The 14,938-nt window shown below is 32.7% G+C and overlaps 2 protein-coding genes across 3 annotated transcripts in view; one reads left to right on the top strand and one right to left on the bottom strand.

Annotated features, from left to right (window-relative positions):
* LOC139521803 (uncharacterized) overlaps positions 1 to 4,002 on the top strand; it is a 65,223-nt gene extending 61,221 nt beyond the window's left edge. For both annotated transcript variants that reach the window (XM_071315438.1, XM_071315437.1), the window contains one exon: positions 3,630 to 4,002. In XM_071315438.1, the coding sequence (XP_071171539.1) occupies positions 3,630 to 3,880 (251 nt within the window). In that variant the 3' untranslated portion in view covers positions 3,881 to 4,002. The remainder of the gene's footprint in view (positions 1 to 3,629) is intronic.
* A 2,487-nt stretch (positions 4,003 to 6,489) lies between these two features.
* Positions 6,490 to 7,998, bottom strand: LOC139521805 (uncharacterized). The gene has a single exon (XM_071315441.1). The coding sequence runs from the start codon at positions 7,902 to 7,904 to the stop codon at positions 6,582 to 6,584; it is 1,323 nt and encodes a 440-aa protein (XP_071171542.1). The 5' UTR covers positions 7,905 to 7,998; the 3' UTR covers positions 6,490 to 6,581.
* Positions 7,999 to 14,938: the final 6,940 nt, after the last annotated feature.

Raw genomic sequence — 14,938 nt, 5'->3', positions numbered from 1 at the left:
AGCTTGAAAAATCTTATATGAACATGTATACCATCTATTTTAACTTGTCCTTCTTTACATAAAAAGCCAACCCATGGTAAATATAGGCAACAGTGGTCCAGTAGCGTATTCAGAGATTTTCATAAAGGGATGGGGGACTGGCTGCCTAAGAGTAGGCCCGCTACAGTCATTCTTCATTGATTCCCTATACAATGAACCAAATTTTCCCAACAAAAAGGTGATGCGAGCACCTTGACCCTCCCTCTAAGTTCGCCTCTGTAGTCTACCAATGTTTAATAGTCGTAGTTTGATTAAGAAAAAAACAAAGCCAGGCAACAATTTAAAACCGTTAGAAGGTCATCAAAATAATACAACTTCATGCCTTTCTTTACTTTATTCAGTGAAAGTTTTGGCGTGTATTCTTAAACTGTATCATGAGAATGATATTTATATCAACGTAAATCCATTTTGAATATTTAATTACTCATTAGAAAATAATATTGTGGACATTTGCATATAAGTCTGCTTATCCCCTTATGTCATTTCTTTTTAGAAAAGCGGTTTTCATTTATTCTTTATTTAATTTTAAAATCACAATTTTTTTTTTATCGTGACTGCTAAATAGGGTGTTCATTGAGAAAAAAAAAAATAATAAATTTTGAGTTACGAGCATCTTTCTATAAAAACAAGTCAAAGTTACGATCATCTATAGACGAAGTTACGATCTCGATTTTCATTCTTCTGGTTGTTTTTCTATAATTTATGAAAAACACATTCAATAAAGATTTTTCTTGATATAAAACAAATATGAAAATAAGCTGTTAAAGTAGAGAAATCAGCCTTCTAAAATATCGCTATATTTGTGTCCGCCATATTGGGATGATCGTAATTGCAGTTACGATCATCACGTTGACGCCAGTGCAATAGAGTGTTATTTTTGCCATCATCGGTTTAACGATAACGCACATTTTGAAGGTCATCGCAACAGTAAACATTTAAACTACAAACCGTTTAAATGTACCGTATGCAGCAAGGCTTTCGCTTATAGACAACCAATGGCAAGACATGTCAAAGAATGTCAAGGGAATAAGTCCTACATATGTATGGAATGTAATGCTGTGTTTAGCAGCAAGCGTTCACTAGACCAGCACCATAGTGGGAAACACGAGCAGAAAGAGCATACATGTGTGTGTGGAAAGACCTTCCGTTGGGTTCGATCATTCACCAGACACAGTAAAATATGTAAAACAAAATATTTAATAAATTTAAAATTTGATTTTTGATTCATTTCTAGCATTCATAAAGTTTAAATGATATATTGTCTCATTTTCAAGATAATGACATTTTTAGATATCATAACATGCTCTTTTATGAGGAAAGTTTTCTTCGTCTTTCCTATGGTACAGACGAATTCCTTGAGCACCATGTGCAAATCCATCATATGAGTTCACGATTGCACTATTTACGTTTAGGTAGCACTCCACAGTTAGGTGTGTAGTTTCGCATTTTGGCCCCTGTGGATTTTTTAAATATGAGAGCTAGTGTGCAATAAAATTCATTTTTGGATAGCTGAGTATTAAAATAGCCTTTGTATTGGGTTTATATGAACATCAAGGTTATGTAATGTATGTAATATAGGCTGTTTTCTGTATGACAGTCCGTATTTGCATGTCCATACCATACATTGGTCCGGCAATTATTATAATGTTTTTTTCCAACTTTTTATCGCACGAACTTTGTGATTGGATTTTACGAAAAAATGAGGCGAAAGACACCCATTTTTTATTTGATCATTAGGAAGATTTAAGAAAACAGTTTCTAAAAAGGTATCACTCAAAGGCATTGAAATTCTAGTTTGATCCAAATTTTGGGGGGATATATGACATGTTCACCCCCCTTTTTGCAATATTTTATGGTAAATAAATGCTGAATGTTGCCATGGATACACATAAAAGGAATTAATTTTCACCCTTTTAACTTTGGAAAATTGAATCTATGGAAGATACTGATTACATACATATGCACATGTACAACACAAACAGTTAGGTTAATGTATTAGAAATCCAGGAATAGGAGATGATAAAACATTTTGGGGCTCATTTTTAATTTTATTTTCTAACTGTGGAGTGCTACCTTAGCAGTAGATCTTCGGGGTTGGTCAAACTTTGCATGGCTTCTGAAATAAATAAACGCAGTATTGTTTAATTAGTTCTTTTGGATTCAAGTTTATAATATGACTGCAGCAATAAAAGATTTAAAGAATAAAAAACAAATATTGAAAAATAGGATCCTCTCAAAATTGTTTCATATAATGCTATTCAATTAATGAAACTACAGTGTTAAATATATATCGTTATTTATTTGTGTCTTTAGTGTTTCTGTTACTTGATTTTCTTGTTTAAACCCGATCTGGTGAGTTTACATGTGTGGCATGGTTAAGACGAAGAAGAGGTTGGGGAGCCTGCAAACATGTTTTTCTCCGCAATATTTTGTATATACTGTCTCAAGTTAAGTGTCTGTAATGCCGTGAATATCGTATGTAACTGTGTATCATATTTTGCTATTTATTTTGGACAGAAATTAGGCTGATGATTTTCTAATTGGAATTCCTATACATTGAATTTTGCCGCAGCCTTTTATATCTTGCTAAGAAATATGGTTTTGCTCATTGTTGAATATTGAAGGCCTCTTGATGACAAATAGCTGCTAATATCTACATCATTTGATCTCAGGTGGATAGTTATCTCATTGGCAATCATATTTCATCTACTTATAACATATTACTACATTGTTTGTGCGTTCTTATGTCCTTTTGTGTTTCAAATGGAACGATTTTTGTGAATTTTGATAGTAACTCTTCATTATACACGAGAAAAATTACATAACTGAACCATGTCGAACATGAACTTAACCATGACACTAATGAACCAAACCATGACACAGATATTTCAGTAATTTTGAATGGATTGCAAAAGTATGTATTTTTCAGAATAATTGACCGCAGTGTTATATCACGAAGATATATGTGATGTAACAGACTGTAAGAAAATAACTTTTTTTATGTACGATAAACCAATTAGCAAGTTTTAAATTTTGACTTACGCAAGCTTTGTTCTGTGTTAAATCATTAACCATATGATACCACTTGTGATGTACTAACATATTTACTTTATACTAAGGTACTTACCAGCTTGAACTAATGATCAGAAGTTCCGTTTATAAAATATCCCAATGTTTACATTTTTGCATTGATTGTCATCAAAAAGACTTAACACCGCCATGTCAAACTTATCCAAACTATGACAAAATCACTGTACTAAACGCTCCTCGATATGACGACCTTACTACCCGTGATATTGGAATTTAAAGTGAACAGGGTAAAACATTATCACTTTGTACATTTACTTGTGTATTCGAAACGTTAACGTGTGTTTACCCCGCGGCATAAATTGTCTTAGTGGTATTTGACACAATATTTCGGAATTCTCGGTTTATAATGCTTCTTAGTGATTTTTTATTTGGCTTTCAAACTACTTTTGATCCGAGCGACACTGATGAAACGCTCGTATCTGGCGTTTCGAATTATAAGTCTAGTATATTTGACGATAGTTTGATACATTTCCTTATTGTATATGTTTGTCACATTCCAGCAACCCCAGCACAAGAATGTGTGAGTTCTCTTTATGGAGATGACTACTTTGGAACTGTCCACCAGACAAAGAATGGAATTCCATGTCAGACATGGAGTGAATTGACCCCGCATTCACATTCATACAATACGAAACTAAAGGACCAGGATGACTATTGTAGGAACCCCACAGCACCTGGAGACAAGTTTCCATGGTGTTACACTATTGACCCCGATATCAGATGGGATTTTTGCGATATACCTCGATGTTAAGTGTGAATGGGGCAAGCGATTGAACTTATTGAAAATTGTATCGATATATTGTTCCATTTAAATGATTTAAAATACCTGTATAAGTGTATGACTTTAATATGAAATAAACACTACTTGCAACATTTATTGTTTTTATATCACAGAAATAATAAACAAACAGGTAGTTTTATACGAACGATTCCAATATAGTCGGTATGAATTACATCAAATGATAAATTACATGAATTCATTCTTTGACTCACTATAGTTATCTTACATCATTTTTTTTTTCATTTAACCCTCATCAAAGATTCTTGATTCTAAACAATGGGAAGGCTTACGGAGTTTCAGAGATTTTAAACCGAAAACAATCATATTGTCGTTTCTTATTTGGATGCGGACATTCATATCTGGGGTAAAACAAAATTAGTTACCTCGTATTGGAGTGTTAAGAGTTCATTGGTTCTAAGAAAAAGAAAATAACTGATCTCTGTCCTTTCCTATTTTCGTTTTAATAATACCAATGTGGGTTTTTTTCTGTTTGAGCTGTCCGATTTATACCGAGTTTAATACTGCATTTATCATACTTGCGTCTCTTTCATAAGAGTAATTACAGTTTGAAAGTGTCATTAAATTTGCAAATTTGTAAAACATTTACCATGTGTACTAGTATATGGAAATAAAACAAGACATAAACTATTTTTTTACATGCTGTTTGTTAACAGAAATAATCTTTTTTTATACAAAAAAAAAAGGGAAAGACATTAAACAATAAATTTGCCCTACTCAGATTGGAAATTGTAAGTCTTTAGCATAAACGTTGTATTGTTCCAAAATATCACTAGATAAATTTTGTTTGTAACCGACCCTGATTGTCAATTTATAGATATAAGTCAAGATATGGAGCAGACTTAACTGTATCTGTTTTTATCTCAAGTTCCATAAAATAGATCCGTTCAACATAGTCACAGAATTTTGAATGATTTGGTGAAAGAAAATAATTAATAAAGCGAGAATCAAAATCAAATGATACTGTTTTCCTTTCTATCTAAGAAGTTCTTTTATGAAGTCATCCTTATATGAATAAAAAAAAACAAGTGGAAAGATGAGTAGCACAGTTAGCTTTCATGGTAAGCCGATTGTGTGTGGACAATCACAATTGCAAGATGAACTAGTCTTAGATTGTCTTAGATTGTATGTTCTCTTAAAGATCTTTCGATTTTTTAAGTATCCACATCTGACTCACGCCACCCCTAGAATGTGTAGTTTAACAATAACCTTGAAGCCAGGCTTTGATTACTGATAAAATTTAGAAAAGTTGTTTGTAAGGAAACTTGGTAACTCAGCTATCTAATACAGTAATGAAAGATACAGTTTTTCTTCTTTGTTTGAAATTTCAAAGGAACTTAGAACGGTCTGTTTTCAGGATTTCCTGTTTTGAAGGTGTCGTGGGAGTTTATGTTGAGTGTCCAAGTGAATTGCCAATACCTTATTCATTATCAAGCAGTTGACATTATGTGATGTACACAACTAAACTATGTGTTGGGGGGGCTTGTCATGGAGGTAGGACAAAGGTTTTGCAATATTTGGGTCTTTCAAGATTGATGTAGCTTGGGTTTTAATAGACCTATTCACTACTCATAATTTTAATTTGTATCAACGACCCCCGCGGCCTTGATCGATTCGGAAGAAGATGTGCGTCTTCTTTTCCGTTTTTAACATGTTGCTTAACCCTCGATTTAATGTTTCCTTGTTTTTATGTTGTTTTTCAATTGATGAATTTAGGCACTCGGTATGTCGTTCCTTTGGATAACACATTTCGCAGAGAAGTGTTGTGGACAATGGTAAGGTCACCGGTAAAAACGTGGTCAGATGGATTATTTGAGTAAGGGTAGCCTGCTTACAAATATATTCTACCAAACAAAATTCTGAGTCTGCATTTGCCTGTTTCACGTCAGGAGTCCGTGTACTTCTGTTTCTGTCGTTTGTTGTCTGTCATATGTCTTATCTCGTTTAAATTGATTCGTATTTGATTATGACGAGTAGGTTTAAACACGTTGACTGTCTACGACGTGAAATTATTGATATGCAGCATATGCCGAAGGGGTCACAGTAGTCAAACTCATAAGATGAAAACGAACAGATAATGTCAGTCCACATTATTCTTCGTGTATGATAAGTATCGTGATGTTGGACCAATCCAACCTGAATCACAACTTATTGCTGTTCCATCAAGATCAAGATTACATAAAATTATAATTCAAGTTGTTATTGAACTCAACCGAAAAGAAAACGATGACATGATGTATTGCATTTATTTATGAAGTCAGATAAGACTGAAAAGTAATCCAAGTAACTGCTTTGTCAAGAACAAATCTTGTATGCGAGTACCATTACATAAAATTATAATTCAAGAACAGCTATGAATAAATTAAAAAATATGCATTGTTATTTCATTAAATGAGTTTTAAAATAAAATAATATTAAGATAATTCTATTCAAGTAATTTTGTCGCTTGAAAAGAATGGATAGAAATGTAAAAACCATCATTATTAAATGAAACGCATAGCTCGTTATATTTTTTCAGTAATTACAATATAAAAAGATGAATTTACTGTCGACAGCATATGTGTTCAAAAGTCAGAAAAAAATAGCATGCCTAAAAACAAATGAAAAAATGATCAATGGAAGCATGGAAACTAAACTGTTTGTGCATTCCATTTTAACAGCCGCTATATTTGAGAACCTGAATCTTGGCATTTCCTGGCTGACCCTCGTATCCATTAGATCCTATCCAAAGCATTTCATCCCTATCGATATCCAAACTACATGGCAGTTTAATATCCATGGACAATGTTGAGAAACATTTCAGTATTATGCCAGCTTCCGATAAAAAATGCAAAGCGCTATTAATTGTATCAGCCACAACTATATTTCCAACCGGAGTAACAGCGAAATCAAACGGACTGAAGCTATTATCGCCACGTGCATCGTTTACGTTAGGATATCCGCGATAACTCCATTTGACATTTCCTTTCACTTTGTCAAGACATATTATCTTTCCAAGGTCACTCATTGATAAAGTATCTATAATCAAAATATCACCTTTCAGGTTAGTTGTTATTCTGTTTGGAAGGGAAAATAGTGGTGTGTTCTCTTCATTGTATTCTATGATGTTGAGAACTGTCTTTCCATCTAGTTCAAGAATAACAATTTGACGTCTACTATTTTCCGTAATTGGAAAAGCACCCTTTTTGTCCTGAGTACTAACAATAATGTTGGAACTTGTGGCATGAACTGCTTTGGCGAAGAGTGGACTAAAATCATGAACAATGTTTAAATTGTCAATAAGATGATATAAACAACTGTCTGCAACAAACGTTAGTAGTTCTCCATCATTGGAGATTGTGATATCGTAGACTTTTTTATCACTGTAAGTTCGAAGGTTTGTTATTTCTGGCCCAATTCCTAATTCGTTTAAGGACTGGTCTTTCCAACAGCTGATCCACAGAGAGTTTGTTGTTCTTAAAATGGGACTAATGAACGAGAGATTGGTTCCTATTATGTTCCTTAATTTCAAAGTTATATCCATTGCTTTTTGAGTAACATCCAATCTGTTAAAATATCCAAATATGAAACTGAAAGCCTTTGGATGAACTTCAGGTGAAAACTGCTTCCGAAAATATTGAAGTGTTTCGTTATAAATGGTTTGTATGTCTGCCTTTGAATGTTCGAGATGAGAGTTAACTAAACATTCTTTGCATATTATCTCTTCGCAATTTCTGCAATAACTGTAACATAGTTTATCACCATGTTTGTCGCATGGAATACCATGTATATCTCCGTCTTCTTTTATATCGACTATAGTGTGTTTCAGTGCATTCAAATTCTTAGCATGTTCAGCCACCTTACATTTTTCACACATAATTATTTTACAGTTCAAGCACTTCCACTTTGCAGCCACAAAGTTTCTGCAGAAATAACATTTCACGGTTAGGCAAACTTGCGCTCTTTTTGTACTGGGAACTGTTAAAGAAGACGCCATGTTACCCAAAACGTACAGATAGTTCTAAAATTATATATTAAAATTCCGTGTTGAATACTTTAAAAACTGCATTCTCATTACTTCATTTTCACAATTTAGCTTTGTTACCAATGAAAAGCGATGTTCGTTTCCTTTTCAACGGAACAATTGAAGGAGAAGTATTGGTTGTTTATCATAATATATATAGGACTCTTTAAATGTAAAATTTGGTTTACGCTGATATATGATTGTCCAGATAATATGTATTTTAAATTTGAATATTAAAGATAAGTCAAACACGGTTTTAAATATCAGAATTATGAATTAACAAGATGATTATATTAAGTCAATTATTCTTATGTCCTTATTCATTCATATTATACAATTATTTTCTCGTTTCTAAACAAATACATGATATCTTATTTTCCTAAAAGTGTTATCATTCTTACTTTTCAATTGTTATTTCTTGCAAAAGGTGTAACCCAGACTGAGGGAATAACCCAAGGTCAGTTGATTTTAATTGTATACAAATTCAAATTCAAATATATTGTATTGCTAATCAAAGCGCCCACAAGGAGCAGAACAATCAACATTAATTACATACAAATGATTACAAGTGATTCAATATGATTAAGACACAATGTTTTTAAAAAAACAAAAAAAAAAAAAAAAAAAAAATATTTATTAAGACAAGTACAAGAATACAACAAGCACAGTGTTTAATAACATAAGGGGGGTCACTGGGCATTTCTATATCTATATATCATTTAAGGAAACTTTCCTATATGAGGATAAATTTTCCAATAATTCTCCGAGTTTCTGGAGTATGAAAGTATCTTCAGAGGACATAAGCCAAATAAATTGTGATTTAATATCTAAACCACTAAAATTTCTAAACCGTTGTTTTATATCATTTAAAAAGTTGAAACGAATATTTGAAAGTTTGTGGCACTGAAGAAGAAAATGAATTACATCCTCAACCTCAGTACCGCACAATTTACAGATACTTTCTGACACTGTCAGATTTCTGTACCTTCCCCTCTCAATCTCTAAATCGTGAGTACTGATACGGAATTTTGTTAAATAATGTCTATATCTAAAATTTTCCTGCAAAAGGTAATTTTCTAAGCAAAATCTGCTTTTAAAAAGTCTATAAGTTCTGATCTTGTTACCATATAGTTTATTGCCTCTGAAATCATTATTAAGCTCAGTTTGCCATATTAAATCATATTTTGATTGCATCTTTTTGCATAAATAGTTTTTTAACTTCGTCTTTAAATTAAGTGCATAATTTTCATTGATGCTAAAGTATTTAAATAAAGTTTGAATACTGGTATACCAGCTCTTTTTCTGCTTATCATGTAGAGATTTTGAGCATTGAAAGCCTCTTTTAATAATAAGTCATCAGATTTTTTTAAACGTATATAATATTTAAACATATTTAACAAAACCTCCAAAAATAGAGGATATCTGCCCAGTTCACCCATAACTGCAATATTTGTTGCTTTTTTACTTACTCCAAGTATAAATTTACAAAAGCTTAAATGAGCCTTCTCTACTGCCAGGTCTCCACATAGTTTTTTGAAATAGTTATCCCCTTGAGTGTTTAGTTTGTGAAAGTTAATGTCACCCCATATTTCACTGCCATACATTAAGACGGATTTAACTGTATGGTCAAAAACATGAATGAGAGTTTTTATTTTTGGTTTATGACCTGAGAAACATTTTTTTAGTTTAAATAAGGCCTTTAACCCTTTATTATACATTTCATGTTGGGCATCTGTAAATTTGCCATTAATACTAAATTTGACACCCAAGTAGGTATAATTTTTTGTGTTCGTTAGGGGGGTATTATTTAAATGAAATTGAGTAGAAAGAAGTCTACCAGAATTGCTAAAAATCATGACTTTGGATTTAGTAATATTAACTTCCAGTCCCCAATTATTGCAATAGATCTGTAGTTTATCAAGACATTCTTGTAGACCCCTAGGAGTTTCAGAAAGTAAAATTAGATCATCTGCATACATCAGACAATGAAGTTTTGTATTATTTAGTTTAACTGGAAAGCAATCCTCATCAAATATATCGGGAATATCATTAACAAAAATGTTGTATAAGATGGGACTTAAATTATCTCCCTGTCTCACTCCTATAAAAGATGAAAAAGTGTCAGTTACATGATTAGGGTCAATTTTCACTGACAATAAAGTTTTACTATATATATCTTTAACAACATTATATACATGATGTAAATAATTGGTACACAGGGGGAATTTCATTCGCATTCGCAAAAGCTTTGTTTATATATATATATATATATATATAGATATAAGAAGATGTGCTATGAGTGCCAATGAGACAACTCTCCATCCAAGTCACAATTTTTAAAAGAAAAAAACATTATAGGTCAAAGTACGGTCTTCAACACGGAGCCTTGGCTCACACCGAACGGTAGGCTATAAAGGGCCCTAAAATATTACTAGCGTAAAACCATTCATACGGGAAAACCAACGGTCTAATCTATATGAGAAACGAGAAACACTTATGAACTACATCAACAAACGACAAATACTGAACATCATTCCTGACTTAGGATAGATTCAAACAAATGCAGCGGATTTAAACGTTTTAATAGGTACCAACCTCCTTCGCCCTTTACCGAAACAATAGTGTTACATCACAACATAGAAAGACACACTATAAAATATTTATTGAAATGGCGTAACTCAAACAAAAGGCATATGAACAAAAGTGAACATTCACAGAACGAAATAATTATATGCCTTTTTGTGTTTCTTTGTTACATGTGACGTGGCTCTGTACTAGCTTATATATCCCATTATTGTGTTTTTGTGCTATGGTTAATTTTTGCATTTTATTTTTATACATGATGTAAATATTAAGTACACAGGGAAAATGTCATTCGCATTCGCAAAAGCTTTGTCTATATATATATATAGATATAAGAAGATGTAGTATGAGTGCCAATGAGACAACTCTCCATCCAAGTCACAATTTGTAAAAGAAAACACATGAATTGTATTCTTGTCTTTCATTTTTTCTAATGGTCTTCGTGCCTTTTTGTGTTTCTGTGTAAAATCTTTGTTTGTTTTATAGTGATTAATTAAGATTATAACACAATGTTGACTGCTGTTTCCCTATTTTTATTTTTTTTACATTTATACCTATTATCATGATTATATCTGTTTGTTTTGTTCACACATCGTTGTCTATATAAATCTAAAAAAAAATTCTACGTATGAAAATGATTGTACCAAGTCAGGAATATCACAGTTGTTATCCATTCATTTGATGTGTTGGTAACCTTTGATTTTGTCATGAGATTATGGACTTTCCGTTTTGAATTTTTCTTGGAGTTCGTTTTTTTAAATTATTTTACCCTTTGCTTATAAAAAAATGTATTAATCAATTATAAATGTGTATCCGATATCTTATTTTTATCCGTTATTCCCGTTAGGAATATTGTTTTAATGATTGATCACGAAATTCCATTTTTTTTTCTCGTTAAATATTCTTAAATATCAAATGTCTGAAAAGCAAATACTGGTATTACAAATGTCAAGACTTGATTTTAAAATGTGTAATACCGTATCAAGTTTCAGTTAATATCTAGAAATATCATATGAAACCTTAGACATTTTCTGCAACGTCGTGGTATCGCACAAACCATAGATATAGGAAGATGTGGTATGAGTGCCAATAAGACAACTCTCCATCCAAATAACAATTTATAAAAGTAAACCATTATAGGTCAATGTACGGCCTTCAACACGGAGCCTTGGCTCACACCGAACAACAAGCTGTAAAGAACCCCAAAATTACTAGACGTGTAAAACCATTCAAACGTGAAAACCAACGGTCTAATCTATATATATAAATAACGAGAAACGAGAAACACGTATAAATTATATAAACAAACGACAACTACTGTACATCAGATTCCTGATTTAGGACAGGTGCAAACATTTGCAGCGGGATTAAACGTTTTAAGGTAGATTCATGGTATACCGCCATCTTGAATTGTACAATCGCAGTACAAAATCGGTCTAGTTATTTGCCCAAATCTGCAAATTTGTAGACAGATGTGCAATTTTATTGGTAAGACTGTTTATTTATATGAAGAAAACTTGCTGATTTATTGCATTAATCAAAATATTCAAATAAAAATCAAACATGTGTGTTTGAGAATCATTTTGTTCAATCAAGCCAAAATACCTTTCTAATGAATCTAAATAAGTTCGGTAACACCATTTTTTCTTTTTCTTTTCTTAAAACATATAATAAACCCTATCTTCTCACAATTTATTTCAAAATTCTATGTCATGAATTTCTTTTATGCACAAAAATGTGTAATCTCATGATCATTCTATGCAAATGTAACGTGTACACAGGGTAAGCGTGTCTATTTCTATTTAGAATGTGTTCGTTACCAGTTTGATACTGGATCCAAAATTGTTCTATTTACAAAATATATAACAAACAATCTTTATTTATAAATTAACGTCAATGAACCAAAATATGTACAACTGCTCTTTGCAATCTTTAATAAACTAGCTATAAACAATTCTTCTTTAATATATATATATATATACACAACTGGTACAAATTTGTCCTAGGTCAGGAACAAACTTGTCCTTCTGGTACAATAATGTACCCTACAAGTTTGCACACTTCGTCTTTGTTCCTCTGGTACAATTATGTACTTTACAAGGTGGTCACACAGACTCACACTTGTCCTATACGGTACAATACGGTTCAACTTGTAAACGTACAAGTCCGTATTTCTAACAGGCACCAACCTGTTCTTTATTACATTTAGTAATATTAACACAACATATAATATATAAGAGACAGCGATCTCGAATATCTACGTACCGTACTTCAGGTCTTCGTCTTCAAACGTATGACAATCGACCCTGAGCTAGGAAGCTCTCCTGCTTATATACCCCAATGGTAGCCGTACCATTATTATAGGAGGGGTGTTCTTCCAAAGTGTCTCATTACTCGTACTGACAGTTTCCTTTGGAACACCCCTTCACGTTTGACCTGACCCAAGGTTTACCCGCGAAACATCTTACTCTTTTCTATGTTTTATTAAAGTATATATACAATGCATAAAATAATGCTTCTACCGAACTGTAACCAATGTAAACAATTTAACCTTAGATACAAAATCATCACACAAATTTAGGCAATTTTCAACGACTAATAGCTTGAAAATTAGAACGGTGACCCATCCTTTTTATTATATTTTTGAAAAGAGCATAGTAAAGTCTTCATTGTGGCAAAGTATAAGAAAATTCTATCTCGGGAAACTTATACTTATGATCTACGTACCTTAATGGTACCAAACCTTCTCCCTTATATATAACTTTTTAACAGTAACTTTTCTTTTTCATTTACAAATCTGAATGAAGAGACATCTCATGATAAAAAAAAAACACATCATCACAAAATTTAATCTTTCCAAAGAGGTATAAAGTGGGTTTTTTTATACAAGAATCGACATTTTTTATTTCTATTTTTTTTTTTTTTTTATCATTTTGAGATCCTTTTATCTAGGCTTCAGTTTCAATTTTATTAGTTATATGATTACATGAAGGTCGATTCGACTGGCTGCATCAGTGAATACGGCTATCTTTTTCGCATAATATATATACTAATCATATAGTATTATCACTCTACTAGATTAAGATTCGTATCAGAGGCCCTTCTGTCTCGAACTCTACCTCTACCCTTCGCCCACGAGTTCTGGTCAATTTTGGTTGTATTGTTCTCGAGAAATCTACGTATAAATGACAAGTACAACAAATGGAAGTTTTTAACGACCTTGACTGGCTACACAGGATCATACAGGCCCTTGCTCGGTCGGCTAGTGAGAAATAAAAGGATTCATTAGAACTGTATTTATATGGAAGACGATGTAGACGTTATTACCGAGAGCGTAGTAAGATCGCAGTATGAACGTGGTATGATCGTGTTTAAGAGCGTACTATGATCGCATTAGAAGCGTGCTACGGTCGCATTAGAAGCGTGGTAATTAAGATCGGGTTGCAATCGGATAAAGCGTGACATATGGTCGTAGTGAAAACGTGATAATCGCAGTGAGGTCGCAGAATTAGTGTGGTGGGAACATTGTATAATCGTAGCGGGTCAATGTAGAAGCGTAATGAGGACGTTTAGCATCGTGATGAGGACGTAGCATCGTGAAGACAACGAAATTTACATTTTCATTCCGCTCAAACCACGAGCGCAACACAATTTAGATTTATTTTAGATAGCGGTGAGCGTGGTGCGATCGTCGTCTAATGTGACGGGGCGTTATCTACGTATATTCCGAGATCTTTAATAATTATACTTAATTATTTCATACAGTTTCGGTATTTTTAGAACTTAACTCAAGATAGTATTTTTGTGTCACTGGAATGTTTAATTATGCTTTTCAGTATTCTTTCTTTTTTCTTTTCTTTTTATTTCTCAACTATTATATTGATATTTTTGTTTAATCTGCGCTTATTCAGTGCAAACGGACAAAATGCGGATGTGATCGTGTAATCAACCGTATTTTAAAAGTATCTTCCATCAATCCATGTTTTTTTCTGAATTGTTTTGTTATAGATAAAGGTCGTTAGTTTTCTAGTTTGAATCTTGTTTTACATTTTTCATGGCGGGGTCTTTTAAAGCAGTTTAATAAAGTTATGACTCTATTTCGACATTTTGATAAACCGGACGCCGATTAGAGGAGTCTATATGGCACGCTCAAGTGTTTTATAGTAACAGTCATATTAAAGTATCTAAAACATATCAGTCAACCTCATCATGTATCATATGACTTAATGTAGACGACGGTGGAAGTTTTTAACGACATTGACTGGCTTTACAGCCCTTGCACGATCGGTGTAGTATACTGTATACTGCCACACTAAGTTGTATTGTACAAAAGCCGTATAAAATCTGTCTCGTTATTCAAGTTGACTAAATCTGCAAAGTTTTGAGACTGGTTTTTAATCAGTCACGAGTAAGACTGTTTATCC

The sequence above is a fragment of the Mytilus edulis genome, chromosome 4 (genome assembly GCF_963676685.1).
Source record: "Mytilus edulis chromosome 4, xbMytEdul2.2, whole genome shotgun sequence".
NCBI lineage: Eukaryota > Metazoa > Mollusca > Bivalvia > Mytilida > Mytilidae > Mytilus > Mytilus edulis.
Note: the sequence above shows the minus strand (reverse complement) of the source record. Positions and strands in the feature narration are given on the sequence as shown.